This window comes from Lycorma delicatula, chromosome 4, assembly GCF_047948215.1.
Source record: "Lycorma delicatula isolate Av1 chromosome 4, ASM4794821v1, whole genome shotgun sequence".
Classification (NCBI taxonomy): domain Eukaryota; kingdom Metazoa; phylum Arthropoda; class Insecta; order Hemiptera; family Fulgoridae; genus Lycorma; species Lycorma delicatula.
In genome coordinates, this window is record NC_134458.1 from 21,197,822 (window position 1) to 21,222,007 (window position 24,186).

General features: G+C 34.4%; 1 protein-coding gene across 1 annotated transcript in view; it reads right to left on the reverse strand.

The window, feature by feature from the left end:
• LOC142323179 (cytosolic 10-formyltetrahydrofolate dehydrogenase) overlaps window positions 1–24,186 on the reverse strand; it is a 106,733-nt gene that overhangs the window by 47,948 nt on the left and 34,599 nt on the right. The window contains exons 3-6 of the mRNA XM_075362484.1: window positions 19,812–20,046; window positions 6,815–6,980; window positions 2,461–2,565; window positions 754–978 (exon numbers count right to left, since the gene is read on the reverse strand). Of these exons, the coding sequence (XP_075218599.1) occupies window positions 754–978; window positions 2,461–2,565; window positions 6,815–6,980; window positions 19,812–20,046 (731 nt within the window). The remainder of the gene's footprint in view (window positions 1–753; window positions 979–2,460; window positions 2,566–6,814; window positions 6,981–19,811; window positions 20,047–24,186) is intronic.

Genomic DNA, 24,186 nt, shown 5'->3' on the forward strand with positions numbered 1-24,186 from the left:
CTCTAATGATGTTCTTGAGCCATTGACAGTAGTGAACCCTTTTAGTAAAATCAGCATGAAAAACCTGCATTTGATACAGATCACATTTCAGCATTCTCCCCACTGCAATTTGGGCTGAACCTAATGAAATGTTATTTTTGTGGCTTAGTCTCTGTAAAGATTTATGAGATCTTGTAACTGCTGCTTTAACATCCTGTATGACCTGCGTCATTAAAACTGACCTGTGTTGGGCATGTTTCTGGTCTAGTACTGAACCTATTTCACAAAATTTAGTAACTAACTTCTGAATAACAGTTTTTACTGGTACTTCTTTTTCAAATTTCTCCTTGAACTTTTGCCAACCACAACATGAAATCTCATCTGTAAATAAGTTTGCATTACGAATACATGTTCAGTTGACACACAACAGTTAACCACATTTTAACAAACAACACACAATTACACACCTTGTTCAAAATCCAATGCCTGACACCGACTGGCAATATTCAAATGTGAAGTCCTCCTCACTCCAGTTCCAGTTGTACTAACATCTTCATTATTTTACCAATCTCACACCAATATATGCATTTAGTATAAACTACTGAGTGAGAAGGCCTTTTTTAAGTTTAACAACCTGTATTTATAATATTACTGCTGAACAACAATATTATAAATAATACTATTATATATAAAAATAAATATTATTTTAAAAATAACAGTATAAAGTGTACAAATAGTGCATCTAAAAATACATGAAGTATTTGTTATACTTACGAATTTACCATCATCAGCAGGAAATAATATTCCACTATTATGAATAATAGCAGGACCAGAACAATCTTCCACAAGTACTTTTTCTCCATGAGGTATATCAGAATTCCATATTTTGCTGCCATATAATTTAATTTCTTCACCATTCAATTTGGTCCATGAACCAGGAGAACTATCTAAACCACGGATAAAATTATGAATTTTTAATGCAGGCTGGTCCCAATTAACCTGGATATGAAATATAATCAATAGAGACATCATTACAATATTTTGATAATGTTAGAACTAAACAAAAGAGCCAACATATATTTCTCTATCTCTCTTTCAAGAATTAGGACCTGTGGATTTAGTTCAGTTTTACGATGTAAAATTTTATATCGATGCAACATAATGCATCAGTATTATACCTACAATAACAATGAAATTGTCACAAGGTATAATAACTCACAAGTACCAGTATAAAATATCATATAATGAAGAAATAAACAAAGGATGAGGTGTGATTGAAAAGTTTTAAGACTGGTTTGTAGTTACAAATTTGCAGTACTTACAGGCTATTGTGATCATTTCCTTCAAAATAGGCCCCTTCTGATTGAACACATTGACAACAACAGTCACTTTTAGAAGCACTCCTGGAAGTATTCTGTCTGGGGTGTTAAGAACCCTCTCTGTATTTGTCTGGATGCATTCAACTGAGTCAAATCAGTTCACTTTCAGCAAAAATTTCAACTTAGGAAAGAGATAGAAGTTGGCAGGGGCTAAATCAGGGCAATATGAGGGTTATGAAAGCACAGGAATTTGGAATTTAGCAATAAATTTCACAATCAAGAACACATGATGAGCTGGTGGGTTGTTGTGATGGAGGACCCCATTCTTGTATCACCTGCGCAGGCCTTTTCTTCTGCACATTTTTGCACAAACGCTGAAGGACACTTTTATAGTATTCGTGGTTGACTGCTTGCCCCCTAAGGGCAAATTCATGGTGTACAATACCCATAGAAACAAAGAAAACCACCAACACTGTCTTCACATTCGACCAACTTTTTTTTTTGTCTTCAGTCATTTGACTGGTTTGATGCAGCTCTCCAAGATTCCCTATCTAGTGCTAGTCGTTTCATTTCAGTATACCCTCTACATCCTACATCCCTAACAATTTGTTTTACATATTCGACCAACTTTGTCAGATTTTTTGGTTAAGGCAAACTTGGACCTTTCCTCTGCAATAATTACGCCTTTTGTTTCTCGGTCATAACCATCAATGGTCACCTGAATTACCCTATTTAACAAATCGAACTGATTCATGGTAATCTTTGAATCTGCTGAAGTAGATAAAAACATTTCATCGGCTCAGACATTTATCCTCAAAAGCCGTTTTTAAGAGTTCATAAGTTTCCGAAGCTGATTTCCCAGTTTTCAAACAAAATCTGAAACAAACTTTTTCCATTTTTTCATCAATTTTGGGAAATAAATAATCCGCCGAGAACCACAAACACATCTTTACTCACCAGGATGCCACTCTCTACTGAACAAAGTTATCATAGTGATCTTTTCAGAATGTTTCAAGGACAAAACAAGCTTCCCCTTTCACACCCATGGGCAAACCTATCCCCTATGCTCAATAGGGGATAGGTTTGCCCATGGGTGTGAACCACCACCGCTCAGGTGGTGGCACCTGCCTTACAACTTTTCAGTTACACTTCATAAACTTACTTTTCTAAGTGCTAACTTCTTTAAAGATGGCTCAAAACTTGCACCTTCTTCTGTTTGGGGTATTTTTGGAGCAGTTCCATCAGCTACCATATCAACTGCTTTAGCCTAAAATAAAAACAAAATAAGATTTATTATCTACAAAAAATAAGAAACATATTTTTTTGTGACATCTGATTGCAGGATTTAATGCCCCGCATAATAAATTAAATAATGTCTGTGCGGACTTCTTGCTCACCGTGCTGCTAAACTTACATTGACAGTGATGAAAGTAAAAAAAAGGAGAAATCAAAAGAAAATTTAATGTAACACATTATAACTATTTTACATTCTGATGGAGAAAAACACAGTATCCATAATTAAAAGAATAAAACTTATAGTAAATACAGTTTTGAATTTGCAGTAACTGCAGAAATTATGTAGAATAAATCACTGCAAATTTCTGGTTCAAATGCTATATCTGACAGTTAAAAAAAATGTATACAGACACAAAGTGTATCTATTCCACAAAGAAAATATTAATACAGCATTTAATAATAAATAGTGAAAATTAAATAAGGTACAGACTCAAAATATGATGAAAAAAGTATAACAAAAGATTTTTTAATTACAAAAAACAACAAATCTTAAAAAAGCAAAACAAAGATGACATATAAATTATAATTTAAAATGTCAACAATAATAAAATGATTTTCCTTTAGAAATAGATCTTTCATCATCAGGTTATTTGTCCCAAGGCAAATATCCATCTCCATTCTCTTCTCTTTCCGACTAAATTTTTACGATCCTGATAGCTCAGATTTCCTTTTAAATCATCTATAATTTTTACTCTCTTCTGAACAGTGGTGGCTCGCTTATAGGCACTGTGGAACTGCAGCGTCCCTATTTTCACTAGATTTTATCGATAATATTTAATATGAGTCCTTTGTTCTTTGATTTTTTTTCTTTATAGTTTTACAATATATAATGCTTACGCTTAATGTCAGTAACCATCTCCCAGTTTATGAAAAAGATGTTTAGTTTCATGTCCTCCTTATTAATGGTAAATATACTATCTAACTCTTTTCTTCTTACTTATGTAAAGCATATAAATTTGTTATTCTAATTTATAAGTTCAACAACTGCTTTTATGATGTATATTTTCTTTTTAATTGAGTTGTTATTCTAAATCAATCACAAAGGTTTTTTAATTATACTCTAATAGGGCTTGTTGCAAAATAAGTTTTAAGGGGAAGTAATTGACGCAGAAAGAAAGAAAGTATAAAGGAGAGAAGTGGCACGGGAAGTACTATACTAGTGCAAACATTGATCAAATTTAACTGCTAATTACCAAATAAAATCATGTTTCAATTCCTGATAACTTACCATGGCTTGAGTCGTCACCGCTAATATGTAGATCACAATCATAACTTTAATCACTAACATCGCTATTGCCATTTATGTTAATAATTACATTTTCAATTAAAAGTTCCAGAGACAAATACGATATTTCTATTTTCTTGATATGGTCGCACCTTGATTTCCATTCCGCATTCGTAATTGAATTTTCTCGTTCAATTAATGCAGTAGCATCATCCAATTTAAAATTAGAATTTTTTTCATGAAATACTCTTTTAAAATCGCCCAAATCTTTCCAATTGGATCTAATTCCAGTGAATAAGGAGGCGATCTCAAAACACTGAACTTTCTCATCTACAACCAGCCAGTTCAATCTTAAATAATGTAACATGTAGTTTATACATTTTTATTAAACTGTACAGTTCTGGTTTCAACAATGTACTTGTAAATGACACATTATTTTGTATAAACCAGTTGATTGTCTGCTTTTTGCATGTTCGAATTTGGAGCGCAGTTCAAATGCACATTATAGTATGTAGTATGAAGCATTATCTACAACGAAAACCGAGTTAGAGGGAATATTAGGAATTAATTGCTGTTTTACTCATCATTTGTAATAAACAGAATTTATATCATCATGATAATCTCCTGTTTTGGTACGAGATTTAAATATAAGAAGAATGTTCTAGACAAAACCATTTTCCGAACTGGCATGAACAATGCAAGCAAGCTTGTGTCTACAAATCAGAGCAGCAAGATTGCAGTCAGAGCCATCACTCCACAATATCAGTTTGGTATGACTGGCATGTGTATAGGATTTGTCTGTAAATTAAAGATCTGTTTTGGTTACGGTACACTCTTTAATAGTTTTTTAGTAATGTGACCTCATTCCCGAATTTCTAATTTTTCTACAAAAGTTTTTCTATTATCTATAGTTTTTTTTCCATTTGAACCGTACATCTTTGATAATGTGTAATAACGACCAAAGGCTTCCTTGAAAATTGATTTTCTTTATTAAAACCAGTAGTAAGGATCGAAGATAACACGTTCATCTTTAACGATGCATAAATTATAAATCACTTCACGAATGACACTTTTATCAAAGTTTATCCATGGACGTTTCAGTTTTTTTAGTGTTATGATTATTTTTTTAACAGTGCTAAAGCCTTTAGAGGGATTAGTTTCTGCTTTGTTTAAAATTTTTTCTATATTGCAGAAAGTAACTTTTGTAGCTTGGGTGACAATTTTCTGAACTCGTTTAAGAAGGATCAGTTCACCTTGCGGCTACTTTGTCATAAAGTTAAAAACATTAAACACTATTTCACTTGTCTTTCTTTCTTTTTTCTGTTTAGCCTCCGGAACCACCATAAAGTAATACTTCAGAGGATATGTATGAATGTAAAATGAAGTGTACTCTTGTATAGTCTCAGGTCGACCATTCCTGAGATATGTGGTTAATTGAAACCCAACCACCAAAGAACACCGGTATCCACGATCTAATATTCTAATCCGTATAAAAGTAACTGCCTTTATGAAAATTTAAACTTTAGAACTACCAACTTTGAAATCAGCTGATTTGCGATGACGAGTTCACCACTAGACCAACCCGGTGGGGTCGGTCTACTGCCTCGTCTGGCTACTGATAAGTTTACGCCTCCCAATATTTTTCGTATATACTGGACTACTTTCACCTTCCGTGATAAAGTGGAATTATAATACTATCCTACGTTAAACTTATTGTAATCTAAAGAAACAGTATCCGTTAACAACTGAAAACGTAAATACCAAAAAAATTGTAACGATGCTGATAATTTTAGTAAACAAAATACAACATGATGTTTTCAAAAAACTAATATAAACACTCACACAGACACACACACTTATACAGAAACGGTAACAAATACACTACTAAGCGAAGAAGCAACTGAATGAATGCATACCCCCACCGCCGAAAATGTGTAGTCACTATGGAAACGCTTCAAGGACAACTAATTGTGGTCTGCAACATGCCTAGTTAGTTTTAAACTGCTGTAACCTGATATAAATGACAAAGAATTACCTTTTCGCTGCATTTATCTGTCCAGTAATTCTGTTTATTTTTTTATGAGTCATAAGTTCATTACAAACTATCGCCAGATACCCTCTGCCACAACATCAGCCATCGCCACAATACTCTCAATTGACATTTCAAAAATGAATAGTCGTACGCGGTTCATTTCATGTTTATTAATGACAAAACTGATATGTTGTTTAGCTGAAATTCTTCAACGGTTAGTAATGTAGCAAAAACTAACATAAATATTACGATTAACAAAAATAAAATTAGCGGGAACTGTACTACAAACCAAGAGCTGTCGGTTTAAATTCCACAGATCGGTAGAGGTCTTACTGAAATTTGTCAAAGAAATGACAGAAATATTCATAGATTTACAAGATACACATGAGGAAATCCAAGACAAAGTAAATGAGTAATACGTTACACTCTAATGACTACAGAAGCTATAAATGAAGGAAGTATACTAAGATAATCATCATTCCATTCTAAAGAAAGTGAGCTTGGCCTATTAATGATCACTCGACTAGCTCATGATCATCGGTGGTTAGATGACAATGATACTCGTGCAGATCATCTATCAGATAAATGAATCATGTTAGACCTGTTGATGATTGTAAATTTACCATGTAGTTTAGAAAATACCAATAAATGTGAGTTTTTATTTTTTTTTTTTTGTAAAAGATTAATGCATCACATAAGCTTTAAGTTTGCACAAGGAAATACAAAATGGTAATTTTGTAGTGTATGAAATATGCCGTGCCTTACTGGGATACAAACCCAGGACCTTCAGGATGAAAAGCCAAGATACTATACTCCATCGACAAGGTAAGCAGTTTGGTAGTAACATTAATTAACTATAATTAATTTTATTTAATAATAACTTTAGAGGTCAGTTATTATTAATTAATTTTTATCAATTATAATGTTTCCAGTACAGAATAATAAGAGATAACGACTACCGACCATAGCCACTATTCCTTTGGGATAAAGAAATCTGCTGTATAGCGTATCAACAGTATCATTTTCTTCAATACTACACGATTCTTGAAGAAGTATAGGCCCTGTATCAAGTCCATCATCTGCCCAAAATATTGAGAATCCTGCTTCTTTATCTCCGCATATTAAGGTCCTGAAAATAGTAAAAAAAAAATTATAAATTAAATGAATCATTCATTCGTTCAAATTATACTCAATAATTCCATAACATATTCTTAATAAACGGTTTTATAAAAAGACAACTCATTTTTGATAAGGAAAGTCGAAACGACTGAAATGTGAACGTAACTATTTCTTAACATTAGGAATTAAAAAAAGAAAACACTTCAATTTAAATATAAATAGATATAATATATAAAGCATTAATCCTTCGGTTTCACACCTTACTTCATACTGTTTTACTTCCAAAACGGTAAAAGTCGGCTAGAACCATGGATAATAATGTACTTTTTCTTTCTTTCTTTTTTCCTGTTTAGCCTCCGGTAACTACCGTTTTAGATAATACTTCAGAGGATGATATGTATGAGTGTGAATGAAGTGTAGTCTTGTACATTCTCAGTTCGACCATACCTGACATGTGTGGTTAATTGAAACCCAACCACCAAAGAACACCGGTATCCACGATCTAGTATTCAAGTCCGTGTAAAAATAGCTGGCTTTACTAGGACTTGAACGCTGGAACTCTCGACTTCCAAATCAGCTGATTTGGGAAGACGCGTTCACCACTAGACCAACCCGGTGGGTTAAAAGGATAATAATGTACTGCCCTAACAGAAGATCACCCCTGGATCGGGAACACATCGTCTACATGAGTACATCGTCTACAGCAGTACTTATTTACGATTCTATTACGTAGCTGATATGATTCCGAATTTTCCTGAAATGTGTCTCGATCTCTGAATGATTGTAACCTATCTGATATCTTTTGGTGAATTATCAGACTGGTTTTTTGGCTTTACCTGCTTTTACTTTTTACATTTGATTTTGTATATAGAATAAATAATCGGCCTCTTGTGGTGGCAATGAAGCGGCGATCGGCTGATATTATTGCAGATGTATATCAAATGCCTTTCTGTTGCTCCCATCCCCTGTGTAACGGCAAGCGTGTAGTAGCAAATCGCTCGTGCATCCGAACACGAAAGCCCTAAAACGTAAAAGCTTCGTAGGGGACGTGCAGTCGATATATCCACTCACTATCATGACAAGCCGATTCCACCAGAGTACTAGTCTGGTGTAGACTAGTACTGGAGGTGCTCCAGGGTTAGCAGTCCCGGGGTAGAAGTATACCCTGGCACCTACTAAAGAAGGGATAAAAATCTATGGCCGCTGTCGAAAAAATTAACGCGACTAAGGGCTTATATGTAAACGCTCTTTCGCGTTTACAATCGTCTGATATGTCGGTAATAAAGCGGAAAAAGTCAATATAAATTCGTAATGCGCTAAAAAGTCAACGCGGACTTTTTCAGTACCGATTCAACTATACCTAAGTATCTTGTTATTATGAAAAATATAATTTTTCAAAAACGAGTTCGTTTCTAATCGCTCATGAGGCTATTATTTGTATTGGAAGTTCCGTAAAAGAAATACTCTTGAAAGCACAGGCGAGTTTCCTATGCGAGTAGAGCCTCATAACATTCTTGATCTAGAGGTTTTATTGCCTGCAGCTATCTTTTATTACAACAAACATACCTTTGCAGAGAAAAAGCTCCCACATTCAAATGCTTTGTTGATTTTTGAAACTATCGACTTCCTAACAAAAGATCGAGAGAAGTTGTAGCGATCTTAGCGGCTGAAAGACGTGGTACCCGACCCGTCAAACTTCAAACCCCTTATAGGGTAGTCGCTGTTCGCATATATAATCCGATCGAGATCATTGTTTGTAACTCTACCGTTTCAATGCTAATCGGAATACAGACCATCTTTCGGTTACAATAACTGAAGTTTCTTCCTCGCTATTTCTAAAGCTTGTACAGATTTGACCTTCTGAAGCTGCAAGTTAACTCCTCGACTCTGCTAGTTCATCGTCGATGATCTATATAGAAGAGACTGTCTCCCGGCCCTTATCTCAACGAATGTGCATGAGGAGATAGGGTTACAATCAGACCGGCCGGCAGAGTTTCACTCGAGATATCCTATCTCCTCCGACAAAAGTAAATAATTATGATTTAACACATCAGCGATTTTTGGGACGGCATGTGAATACATTCCCAGGTCATTGGAAACCTATCCTGTCCGTCGGTTTCGGTATATGCCCCGAACTAACAATCCTCTCAAAGAAAAGAAACATGCGTACTATGTTTTTTTTAAGTGCTCGTCAATACTACAGAATCTCATATTTTCATTCAAAGACAACATCTTTGCATTTTAGCATGGAGATGAAGATTCTATTCGATAATTACGAGTATATGTAAATATGTACTTTCTGAGTACGTATTTCAAATAGCACAACTACTAGCAAAACTCTTGAAAATGGCGTTCCGCAGGGGTTCCCGCTTAGCAGTATCCTATTCACTGACGCAGTTAATAAGCTAATCTCCGTCTTACCTTATGACTTCGGTAACAGTCTATATGTGGATAATCTAACAATATTTTATGCGCGTGATCGCACCACCCCGGTAAATAGAAGTTGCTAAAAGTTATATATCGCTTGGTATATGAAGATTAAATTAATGGATATCAATTTCCTTCCTTGAAAACATGCAAGTAGATTTTAACAGAAAGCGTTTACTTCACACGGACGAAAAATTATTTCTTAACGGTAATACGATCAAATACAAAGATAGTCGGGTTTCTGGGTGTAATATCTGATAGGCATCTAACTTGACGATCGCATTTGTAAGAATGTTTGGTATTTCTCCCACTACCACCCCATTCGGTCGCCCTAAAGCTTAAGACCGAATGTCTGTGCCGCAAACGGCTACTGTGTCTCAAAATGGTTTAGCGACCAATATCTTAATTAGCTGCTAGAGCTTACCTAACTAAGCGAGAGGAATAAGCGTGGTGCCTTATACCACTCGCTTGCGTGTTCCACCGCACTTGTCATATACTACTAAAATGGGTAGGTGCACCCCGCCAACATACTAAAATATATGACTTGTCAATAAATTAAAATTTACTTCGTCAAGGGCAGCCACGCCTAGATCGCTGAATGCCAGCAAGTACCTTTCCACCATATTATAGTGCTTGGAGCTATATTTGACCGATGGCCAGCCATTTCTCGAGGGTAGGTTCCTACAGCAAGGGGTAGGAGTCTTATATCCCTTAAACTACTGATGCCGGTTGAATAAAGCAACGCCATCGAGGAACTCCCACACGGTCCGACAATGTAACTCATGCCACATTGAATCGCCACTTGTGAAGTTTCAGGGTGGTCTGAGTTCTGCCCCCCCCCCCCCCCCCAAGAGCTGGGCAGTCGAACATCATGTGTTCATCCGACTGGACCTCCCACAGCTCATCAGCTGCCAGGTGGAACCGAAATATATATTTGCTTATATTAACATGGTTGGTGAGCACCCAAGCATCCGTAGCCCTTAAAAACGAGCTCGAGGCATACCATCCTCCCAGATCATGTATAAACTTATACAAGAATCTTCCCTTAGTCGTGGTGTCCCATTCCAGCTGCTGCCTCCATCGCGAGGCTCTGCAACCTCTTCAGCAGGCGGGAGATGGGCAACTGAACGAAATTTAAATCCGGTGCATTGTGATTACCGTTCCGCTCCGGTACTGGCCCGGCTCGAAACCGCATCCAAAATACCTCGGCCTCTTCACAATGTCCACATCGCTGCCCGAACTTTCACCACTTTCACGCAGGGAAGCCTTGTGCTCTTGAGGAGTGACGCCCCACCAGAGTCAACCCCCACCTCGGTGAGGACTAAACCCCCTTTCGAAGGATCAACTGTTTCCTATAAGCAGGAGGAAAGCCATTGACAAGTGCAACGCATGCCGGTGGGAGCGCGGGACAGGACAGGCTGGCCACCCACAGATGAAATAGCAATAGACCCACCGGAACAACCCGCTGAACGAGTTCTGGCGGCAGGGTAGCCCGAACCCACTAAAGCGAGCTTACCTAGACAACGCATGACATACAACAAGGACTTAAATACTAATGTCATGCGATATTATTACAGGGCCACGAATTTGGAACAAATAACCATCAGGTATAGAACGATTTTGCATGAACTGTTTATAGCAATGGCACCAGAATATGTAAAGGTAACAGAATAAAGACTCAGCGACAAAAGAATGGCGATTATTAACAACAGAAGACTCACCAAATTAGAATTTAGACAGATAAAGGAAGACATACTCACAGAAATGGAAGCGGAACGAAGGGAAAACGAACAAGTGCATGCATAAGCTGGGCATGAAGAAGAGCAAGCGGGCGCTGATCCCTGGATCAAGTAACAAGGAACCAGGATGACGCTACCACTGAAAGCTACGCGCCAGACGTAATCCGATGCCGCTACCAAAAGGGGGACCCCGAAGACTATAAAAAACAAACGTTAAAAAGTATTCAAAGAGACTACAGCGAGATTTGAAGAACTCAACCCCCAGCTTTGCCCAAGATAAAGGAAAATTAAAATACAAAGAAGACCAATATCTACATCGATCAAATAGATAGAAAATAGTCAGCTTAGAAAATATTCAGCTATTCATTAATTACGGAGCAGTCACTGGGTTGAAAATTAACCATCACGAAAAAACGACCAAAATCAAGGCTGGCAGAAGAGTCTGAAAAAAAAAGATTGACAGCCTCAGAAGGGACACAGGCAGGCTGACGCAGATGAAACGAGAAAATCCAACGATTAAAGTAATGAGGCTAGAAAACGCAGTAATCAATCGAATGAAGAATACCAAAATAAGAATCTTAGATGCCCAAGATAAGCACAAATAACAACTAAGGGCATACTGCAAAAGACTGGGGAGGTACAACAAAAATATGAAGAGAGAGTTTGATAACAACCTATTTCGTAATAGGCAGAAAGCTTTCTACTGGAGTATAGAGGGGTCTGATAAAACCATCGAAAACTCACTCACCAAAGAAGACATGTAAACGTACTGGAGAGAAATATGGTCGAATGGCGAGGAGCATGATGAGACCGTGTTGATCAGGAACGAAAGAGATACAAATCGCAATATCGAAGGCATGCGGCCGGTAAGAGTAACCACAAACGATTTCGATAAAGCAACTAAGAAAACCATGAACTGGAAAGCTCCAGGGCTGGATGAAATCCAACTGGATTAAAACCTTGAAGAGTACGCAGTCGATGCTGGCCGAAGCATCATTAAAAATTCTGAATCAACCCCGCAAACCCCTACTGAAGGTATTTCCTCAAAGCGTTCCCACCCTTTATAAAATCCTCACGGCAGTCATCACAGAAAAAAATAGCCGGGCAGGAAGCCAAGGCTCCAAGGAGTAACTAGTTATAGACTCCACCATAACAAACTACACCCGAACCAAACAGCAAAATTTGCATATGGCGTACATATATTACACAAAAGCTTTCGATAGCGTGTCGCACACGCGGTTCATCGAAGTTTTGCGCATTCATAAAATAGACGCCGGACAGTTATAAATAGAAGGCTTCAAGTTCAACATCCGTTAAAACCAGAAATTACGCCAAGCACATCCTTAAGGATAAAGCCCAAACCTGCTGACGTTGCAGCGATAGAAAGGAGACCATCGATCGCATCACGGCTGGATGCACGCAGCTCGCAGCCGTAGAATACACCACCCGCCACCATTTCGTCGCTGAGATCGTACATCAAGAAATAGCCCGAAGTACGGACTATCTTACTTAAAAACCTATTACTCGAAATATGAGCCGGATCGAAAACGAAAGAGTAAAGCTGCACTGGAACAAAAAAAATAATGACTGCTAGAACTATCGCGCACAATAAACCGGACATCACACTAATAGAAAAAGCAACGAAAGAAACGTTGTCGGTTAAAACCTCGATTGAAACCGAACAGAAACTAATCGGATAAAAATTACGGAATGAAAATATAAAATATACAATTATATCTCAGGAAATTAAGGAAATGTGGCGACAACAGCGTGTTCACATATTGTCGATCATTATCTCGACTACGTAGTTTTTCGGAGAAAAAATTACTAGCAACATCAAAAATTGCAACTCGACCCGTGAATGTATTTAGAGCTACAGAAAATTGTAATTATCAGTATGTGCAGTATAGTTAGATAATTTCTACACAATGGAATAGTTGGACAGCTTGATGAAAATATTCTGTACCAAACAATAGAAAAAATGTTTTTGAGTTTAAAAAAAATAATAAGAGAAATTTGCTTATAGTTTCTATTACTTCAAAATAAATAGATTTCTATATAATTGTATACGACATGCACTTGTGATATATTTTCAGTAAGAACATATATGATGAAGTTATTATTAATATCAATAATAATATTAATATTACTAAAAGCTCATTTTATAGTTAATACTGTTTTTTTTCTCAATTTTTTACAAATAATCTTAAAAAACATTTTATTGTATTAACTTCCATATTTCATCACTCACTTCAATGTCATGATGATGTAAAATATGGATATGACAAAAGCATTACAAACAATATTTCTAAAGTGTTAACAAGGGATATTAATTAAGGGCAAGTCATCCCAACATGCATTCCCAAAATTGGTAACTAATACTATCAGAATTAACTACAGGCTGAAAAGCTGGATATTTTTCAATGACTTCTTTAATTACTCCTCTAGAGAAACACATATGAACTTGTGTAGAAATTTTTATAAGCCAACACAGTTCTAACGAACTGTATAGTAGAACCGTAACTCACAAAGCTATTTTTTCCAAAGACCTGTTCCCTCTTTTTTTATACCAGGGCTCTCACTAAAGAAAGAAATTGTGATGGCAAAAAATTCCTTGCCTACACCTAAATGAGAGCAAATTTGTACTCATCGCACACAATTGGCCTATGACTCAAATTGAGCTCATTCAACTTAGTTATTTATTCATAAAAACCTGAGATGCAAATAACGCTACAATTATTTTATTAAATTTACTTAATGAAAAATGTTTAATGTAATATTAAATAAATTATCTACTAAACATACTACAAGTAAACATATATATAAATACAAACTGATTTTTATCAAACACAAACTGAGAAAGACTGGACTTAAAATTGTATGAAACCTAATGAAGTAAAATAAACAAATTATTTTTTATTTCATTTTTAGTATAAATCTTACACCCATTTTTTAAGCTACTAACATTTTTATCAGTGACTTCCCTAAATACATAATACCAAGTATCTGTTATCTAATCAATGTTTGTTTTAATAAGACTAATACCACATTTCATAATTTATAACAGCTTGATTTTTCTCTGTATCATGCAAATACTGATAAAACTTACCATAATAAATAAAAGTTTTTAAATTTTGTTAATTCTTTTTTCGATTACATTTTATTAAATTAGTTTTCATAAAATTGTAACATATGGAATATTAATATAAATCAAATATGTAAAAAAAAGTAAACGAGAGTATTTCAAGTTCAACATATAACATATAGACTTCAGAATGTCTGCTTAGAAAAAAAAAAAAAAAAAACATAAAGAAAGAAAATAAAAAAAAGAAAGAGTAGCACAGATAGAAAGTGAAATAGATATCAAAGACTCAGTACTAAGCCGTTAAGTGAAAATTGGGTTTTAACGAAGGTAAATAAAACATCTCAAAATAAATTTTAAAACCCACCTTAAAAAACCTAAATAAAAATATATTACTGAAAGAAAAGAAGGTGAACATATTAAATTTAGGCCATCGTCATCGGATGATATGAAATGCAAATTTATTATAAAAAAAATAAAAATAAATTGATTTTTTCAACGCTATCGTTCGACGAATCAAATTCATATAAAAGTATTAAAATTACATTTTAATTATACTAAAAATTAAATTTAGAGCTCTCATACCTTCTATCATTGGGCTAAAAAAGGTTTTGCAAAAAAAGAGAAGCCCATTTTAACAAAATAAAGCAGAAAATAGCTCAGTCTATGTAAAAACATAATATAATGTCTTGCCATTTAATTATATATTTACTGATTTGCCCACTTAAAACTGGTTATAGCAATAACTTAACAAAAAAATAAACAATGTGTGCATTCAGTAATAATTTGCCACTTATGAAATGAGTAGTGTTCATGTAAACATGGCTAAAATGTTAGTTGGAACCAAGTTAAAGTCATGTTTAAACTAAACTGATGCTACATTAGCCCCGTTTTTACTAGCAGTATTTAATGCTAAAGCCTGGTTTACGTGCAATAATTATTTTTTTATCACTGATGTTTAGCAGAACTAAATATTTTTGACCATTATTTGTTGCAACTATACTATTTTTCTACTGAAATCTGAACAAAGTTTCCAGGCAGCAACATATGAACTTAAAAGTAATAAGTTATGAAAAATGATAAACTACTACTAGATGTATAGTTGAAGCGGTTTGATTATGTCAAACGCAGAGATGAGAACAATGTTGACGAAAAAGTGATGCGAATGAAGCTGCAAGATAATCTAAGGGAGAGAATGAACATGGGTTGATAGTATGTGTGAGATTATAGTAAGGAAAGGAGTTAACTGAGGTATGACTTCAAACCAGAATAAACTGAAGGAAAGCATTAACAGCAACTTCACATAACCGAGGCTAATAAATGTGAAAAAAATTATGGTGTACCAAAACATTAACATTATTGAGTATCTAACTGAAAATCAGATTTAACACGTAAAATAAACTTCTTTTATAATAATCGATTGTGGTACAGCATTTTTTTTTCCAAAGTACCAACAACACTACTGCTCCTCAGCAACACAGATGGTTGCAACCTTACAACCTGCTGGTTCTGTAGTAAATTCATAAATCTCAGGAAGAAATTACCAAGAAAATAAAAATTTTAAAGCGATGACAAAATGCCAGTAGTAAAAAATATCTTACATTAATCAATTTCCACAGTTCACTTAAGCTAAATACTGGGTGCAGTTTTCAATTTGGAAGATAATTACATGCTGTTGTCATATAGTAAGTAGTAGCTAAGGACAAAAACAGTCGATACCACAAAACAATCTTTTTTTAAATTACTTCAGTACTTACAGATTATAGAGCAAATACATACTATGCCTTAATTGAGGTGCCTTTATCAGTAAAATACCTTTGTCTCAGATTTTTTTTTATCTCTTTAGGAGCAGAGTAGAACAATCTGTTGCAGGCACAGTTCCCATTAACCAGGTAGACTACCCATCAGTATGAACAAACTTATATACTTACACCTCTATGGAATCTACTTATCCCTCCTTATCACCTAAGTTGTGGTTTTTTTTTAAAATGTTTATCATTTGCAAAGAAAAAGCATCCTTCAATTCTAGGGCTACAATGTTCAGATAAAAAGTAATATAGTTTATTGATTTAGCCAATACGGAAAATAAATTAGGTCAAACTGTGATAATTTTTTTTTATTTGAACTTGAATAAAATGTCTATTAATCTGATAACCGATAATATTATGTGATTTTTTTTTTTATTTAACATTTTTTTACTAGAAAAATTACCTCAATTAGCATATATATTTATCTACTATTTAATGCATATATAGAACTAATTTCTTTCATTTTTCACAGTAATTTGTTAGTGATTATTTGTGTAATTGATCAAAAGAAAAAAAAAATTGTTTACTGGGAATAAATTCAATAATTTAATGATTTTCAAATGCTATCTGTATTTATATAAAATTCATATAAACATACCTACTAACAGTCAAATATATGTAGTGGGTCTTATTAGTTTTATTTTTTGCTCAATTTTTTTATTTTATATTAACATTTTATTTTATTCTTTTTCAGTAATTATGATAAATGATATGTAAATAAGTACTTAGTGCAAAATTGAACATTTTGATTTATATCTTACGTAAACAGTACAGACATAAGGATTTACATGTACATTTATATACGAGGGTTATTTTTTTTTCAAGGTCTGATCAGTTGCGAAATAAAAACCCGCGCAAAAATCGGATAAACCTTTGAACTTTGAATGTTGCGCAGCATCTCTAGTATAGCCTTCAATCACGCCGCTTCACTTCGTTTAGTTCTGAACACGCAGCTAGCACGTAAACATGTCTACAACAATAGCATCTCCCTCCAAGTGTGAAGTGCATGCGGTAATTCAATTTCTTCAGGTTGAGGGGTGTAATGCAGCTGAAATTCATCAACGAATAAGTACTGTATATGTGAAATTTCAATGAGTGACAGCAAAGTGCGACAATGGTGCAGGACGTGCAGATGTTCATGATGCAGGCGGTCAGGGAAGGAAGCGAGTGTCAACCGATGATCTCGTTGAGCAAGTGGATGAGGCAATTCGAGAAAACTGTCAACTCCATCCAATTTTCACTTCTTTGCTCACATGAAACGCTGGCTAGGAGGACAACATTTTGGCACAGACATCGAGCTGCAGACCAGCATAGAAACATGGCTGAAAACACATCTGGCTCTGTTGTATGATGAGGGTATTGGAAAGTTGGTACCACGCTACGACAAATGTCTAAATCGGAGTGGTGGCTATGCAGAGAAATAGCGTAACTATGTAAGTACTTGTTACAAATAAAAAATTTTTATTTTCACTGTGGTTTTAATTTCGTGACCGATTGGACCTTGAAAAAAAATAACCCTCATATAACAATCCAGAAAGTATAAAATTTATATTTATAAAAACGTTTTTGAAAAATCAAATGAATAACTTATTTGTTAATCTTACATTATAGTATATAGAATGTAAATAATATACGCAACATATACATATATATTTATATGTAATATAATGTTACTCTTATAAAACAAAAATAATTAGATCGGAAAAATATTTACTTTACTTCCTCTAAAATAAAAACTATTCGATGTGTACATTAGCAACAGTTTTATGCAATACATAAAATTTATTAAAAAATAAATTTGGTAATGATGACTACATCAGTAATAAATAAAAAGAAAAAAGACAATCCAGCAAAAATTTACTTTTAATTATTGCTGATAAAGCATATTAATGATTTAATTATTTACTGTTATTATTTTACAGTAAAATAGCAATAACTGTATTTTGCAATCTATAAATAAACAATGAAAAGGAAGGAAATGGTAGGTAATGAGAAAATTAAATGATTTTCAAAACTATTTCCTATTACAATGTTTATCTCACCCAGCCATTTATTTCAACTAGTTATGAGAAATCTACGAAAACTTCATCTACACAATGGTAAAATTGTTATTTAAATCCAAATAAAAGTACTTACTTCTTAATACTAAGGTTTTTAAACACTATGATATGGCTAACTGGTAATGATACTATTTACAATAAGTCACTATGATATACAAAGGGCACCAGGAAAGTTTTGCAATATGTCAAAATGGATCGTCACAGGTGCTTACAAGTTAGCAAGTATTTAGACAGGCACTGTAGCCACTCTAGTCAGTGTCTCAGTGTTGTTTGCTTTTTAGCTGTATTAGTGAAAAGAGGTAGAGATATTTGACATGGTTGAATACCCGGCAATTTTCATGTGGGTTGTGTTGATCAGCATTTAAAGGATATGACTCCTACTCTTGAAGAGGATTGTCCTCATTGTATAACAATATTTATGTGATACTGAGAGTTTGAAAGAGTCCACCGTCTTTGTCTGTGACTGAGGGAAACATTGCTGTAGTAAGAAAAATGCTTGAGACACTCAGGCATGTAACCTACCACAAAATAGACGTGCCCTTGGACATTAATGCACTACTAGTTTGTGCTATTCTGCAAGATCATCTTAAAGTTAGAAAGCTTTGTACCTTTTGTGTACCGAATAACTTGACCGATGATCAGATGGCAAGTTGTGTTTCACGGTGCTGTGAAAAACTAAAAAAGTTTGAAAATGGGAAATCTCTCTACGTGAACAGTATAATGACAGGTGATGAAACTTGGCTGTACTATTATGACGTCCCTACCAAGGCTCAGAATAGTGAGGGTGTTTGAAGATAAGGAAACCCTGTGATTGAAAATCCAGATCAGTGAAGAAAAGAATAGTGACTGTATTTTTTAGTGTAAGAGGAGTTTTACAGCGAGTTATGTCAGAAACTCAGAAGACAATTACAGGGAAATGGTATATTAGAAATGCCTTCCTTAAGTTGTCGAGCTCTCAAGAATCTGCACTCAAATTAAAATATGAACACGTGGTTTCTTTTCACCACAATAATGCTCCAGTGCACTGCTCCACAGTTTGCTCCAAGTATCTAGCCAGCACCAGAATAAAACTGTTACAGCACCCTCCCTAAGTCTTGATCTCACTACATGTGACTTTTGCGCTGTTCCCCCACATGAAGACTAGACTAATAAAAGGGAGTCATTTTATTAGCATTAATGATGTCGTAAGGGTTTGGGACGATGAGTGTGCCCAGATCTCCAACGAAACACGGTAAAGTTTCTTTAAAGACTGGTTTCAAAGGATGGAGAAGTGTATAATATGTGGTGGAAATTATTTTGAAAAATTAAATAAACATAGTCATATTGCAAGATTATCCTGTTGCCCTCTGCATTATTGTGAATGTAGGTTTAAACAAACATTTTAATTTATAAAAATAACATTTGACATGACACATCCATACTGGATTGTAAAAAGTTAAATAACAAACATATTTACTTATCTTCTTAGGTCACATCTACAATAAAATGCTATCTTTCAGTGTTTCATTATTTATAAACAAACCCTAATCCTTATTACTTTTATTAAAAAGTTAATAATTTCTCACAAAATTCTGCTTAATAAGAGAAAACATATAATAATACAAAGCAACTGGCTGTAAAAGTAATTTGTTTATTTTACTTCATATGCAGCTGGAAAATGGTAATAAAAATGTAATAAACATATAAGCTACAGAAAAATAATTAAAATTTCATTAAAATGCATACCAACTAATAGAACTAACTCCTCTATGCTTTGGAAGAAGGGATGGATGGTAACAAATACTTTTATATAAAGGATGATTAATAATTTCCATAGGAATAAATTGTGAACAAAATGGTAAAACATTTAAATCTGCTCCTAATTCTTTATACTGATTTGCGATCTCTTGAGAAACATTTTTTCCATCCCTCCATGTCTTCACTTTAAATACTGGTGTTCCATTTTTAGCAGCTACAGACGCTGAAATACAGCATTAAAATTATATGAAAAATATATTACTGATCACAACAAAACTTTACTATTTCAAAATTCATGATAATGTTAATGTCTCATTGAATATAATTTTAAATGAAACTATACCATTTATTTGCTAAAAATTAATTTCCTAAAAAAATAAGGCTACAATTCAAAATAAAATTCATAAATCAACACTGATAAAAGTAATCAAATTTTGTTATAAAAACAATTTAAAAAAACTCACTTCTTTTAAATAAAAAGACTTTCAGAAAGAGTACAAATACTTAAAAAAAAATCTTCCGAAAACACATTTTAATGTGCAAGGTAAAGTCAGTTAATCAAGCTATTTGACAACACCGATTGGCTTAAATGGATGGGACAAGGTTATTTCCACCCTGTAACCCACAATAAAGTGTTATCAATTATAATAAAGTTGTAATGAATTTGTGGATCAAAGTGCTTAAGTGCTTATAATCTTGGAGTAAAATCCTTTTAACAAAAACAATGACAATTTTGTGATCACATAGCATGAATTTCAGTCTTGTATTTATTGTGATCGTGGTGCTCTGTCAGTCTGAATTATTGGGACTTATGCTCAAAATTCTGAAGTTACTGAATACGCATTAAAAACTGAAGGTGGTAGAATCAGAAGTTTGTATAACAGAGCAGCAGCAGTAGACAAATTACTGAATACAGTCCATGACACTTTGACCGATACATTTTCCTGACATTTTGGGCTGACTATAGTTAGGGTTCAGCCAATTCTACATTAAAATCTATACATCCACCTGAACAAAATTTAAGTTGCTGATTCATAATATCAACAAAGTAAGAAAAACAAAAGCCTATTTTAATGGGTTTTTATATGTTGTTAATTACAAAAAAAAGTAATGATAAATTATTGATGAGCGATAAAAGATATTTTTATTTATCAGATTTTATTAACAAACAAAATCTTTGGTTTTTCACAAACCCCACAGCATAACTAAGAGATCATTTCATAGTTCCACAGTTAAGGGTAATTCATGATGACTTCCTTTGAAATTATTGGATATGTTTTTTTTTAAGATGATTTGGAAAGGGCTATGAATATCAACAGAATATGTCACATTCACTATGTTAGATACTTTTTTAATTCCTGAATTTGCTTGTAAATTGGTAAATAAGGAAACATTTTTTCAACAAGGTGGAGTTGTAACTCTCAGCACAAAACTTCAAAGGTGGATTTACAGAATCTATTTCCTAGCCATGAAGACTTCTGATACAGGAATACCATATGGCCACCCAAATATGCAAGCTGATAGGTCAGCTTACCTATCGGAGTGCATTTGAAGGGTATTTGAAAAATAAAGTATTCGATATACCAGCACACCATTGAATTTAAAGTTGAAATACTGAATCTACTTAAAAGTAAATTGAATTCTTGTGAAGTTGCTGAAAGGAGTGATGAGTGAACTAGGCAGTAGACTTACTGAGGTGATTATAGTAAAATAGTGATCATCTGAAGAATGTTATTTTTAAGAAATTGGAAGTTGTAAGGCTGTTTAAATCCTTTTATGAATAAAATTTATTCATGTTTTAAAATGAAATAACTGAAAATATCTACCAATCATTTGTTTTCACCTGATTCACGGTCATGTCTGCATTTAGAAAGTAAAGCCATTTTTTAAATTTGTCTAAATATTGATTATACAGAAAATAACTGTATGTTCTTAAGTATCTGTGTAAATCACAGAAATTTTTACTAGCTTGCTTTTAGGCTAACACAGAAGATGTTAGATAGGATCTGTATAGGCAGATGCTCTTTCTGACACCAGATGATCGACTAGTGGATGTAATCAACAGATTATATAAATAAATGGTCACTATCCATTTATTCATCATACTCAATATCATCTACTTTGAATTTATATGGAAACGGTACACTATTGATGTGCAGTAAAAAAAATCATACAAGCTCCTATATTTAACTGAAATATACTGAAGTGGCTTCATTTGAATTTCAAAATTGTAAAAAATAATTCACTAATAAACAACTAATTTGATTTAAAAGCATCTTTTAATTCTAAAGCAAACAAAATAAGAAATGATTATGAAACAATTTACTTGTATAAAGGAACTTTATAAAATTCTTGTTTTTTATGTTTCAACTTCAAGTGCTTACAATTAACCTTCTTTATCATAAAGGAGAAAATATTAATGAGAAACTTAAAAATGAAATAAGTTATTTAATTTCAATTACTGATACTGTAAAATTTAAAAAAACAAACCAAATAAATAAATAAACAAAAAATTATTTATTTATTTATTATTTTATATAAATTATTATTATATATTAATAGGTAAGTTTTACACATTATTTAAATAGTTATAATAAAGTTTAGTGCTCATTTTTAAAATTCATTTTCTTAATTAGTGTACCATTCACACACTTTCCTGGAGAAAAATATCTATTTTCAGCTGCAAACATATTAACTTGTTTGTTTATTTGGTCAGTGGTGGTAATAGTGGTGCTACTGCTACTGCTACTGCTACTGCTACCGCTACTACTACTACTACTACTACTACTACTACTAATAATAATAATAATAATGCCCTGAGGTAGATAATCCTCACATCTGGAAAACAATATCTATGTTCTGACCTGTTTTCACCTTCAGGTCACTATGACAGACTGGATTTTTTTAGCCAACTTCAGATTGTGAACAATAATATGATTTTGAAATGGACTTATACCACATATAGAGCTAATGATGTGGAGGCCAGGATCTATGTTACTGCAGGTGTAACGGAGACCCTTCTGTTGTTCACATGCCCCCTGCGATGGCAAGCATGTAGTGAAGGTGCCCATGTATGTCGGTGCATGGGAGCTCTAAAACCTTTGATGAGTAGGAGCCTGGAGTCAGTGCAGAGATTGCGCATCTGCTGTCTGCCAGGACATATGTCGGCTCCACCGGAGTCCAGATTGGACCTCCAAGGTTAGGAGCCCTGGAATGGGGGTGTACCCCAGCGGCTAGCCTTGCTACAGAAGGGATCAAATTTAATGGAACACCTTGAACAAATCAACATTGTAGAGGGTAGACATAAACATTCTCGTTTAGAAACAGTCGATTCACCACAAGCAAATCGGAAACGTAGTAAAGAGACAGATAAAATAAGGAAAGATGCTGACAGAATCAGTAGAAACTTGAGGAAAGCTTTGTTTGGCAATAATGCGCCCAAACCAAGATTTTTAGTTATTACGAAAGAGAATGGAAGCTTCCAAAGGTTTAGCCCATTCCTAATTGCTAGAGGGATAACTAATTGTGCTGGTGGTTTTGTCAAGGAGATTCGTAAGACTTTTAATGAATTGTATGTCAAAAAAATCCCTCCATTGACAAGTCATAAGGCAAAGGAGGGTGTCTTCCCAAATCAGCTAATTTGGAAGTCAAGAGTTCTAGCATTCAAGTCCTAGTAAAGTCAGTTATTTTTACACGGATTTGAATACCAGATCGTGGATACCGATGTTCTTTGGGTGGTTGGGTTTCATCACACATCTCAGGAATGGTCGAACTGAGACTGTACAAGACTACACTTCATTTACACTCATACATATCATCCTCAATCATCCTCTGAAGTATTATCTGAATGGTAATTACCGAGGGCTAAACAGGAAAAGAAAGAAAGAAGTACATCTATAGAAAATGATGAGGAAATGAGGTTAGACGACAAGCGAGTCAAATACACAACGGAACCCTAACAGCGGGGTCGGGTATCACACCCCTTGTGGAGTTGCCGCTCGTCTGTGTTTACATGGATTGGCAGTACTGATTAAGCGGGGGGGGGGGGATTCCGGTAGCTTCTAAGCAAGTAGTGACTGATACCAATGTCCAAAAGGAAAGCAAACAGCGACGTAGGGTGTGAATACTAGTCAAAGTGAGTACAGTCGGTAAGTCATTAAGTTATCTAGATTATTGATTAAACTATATTTAATTAGTTGAAGCAGTGAACTAAAACAGTTTGAGAAGAAACAGTCACAGTGCAGCTGTCAGAAGTAGTATCAAGTGCCGGAGGGTGAGGGGATGAGGGACAGCCTTCACTGTAATCGTCTCTCCGTGCTTGCGCGGGTGGGCGGTGGCGATGAAGCTGCGGGACTCCTAAGCC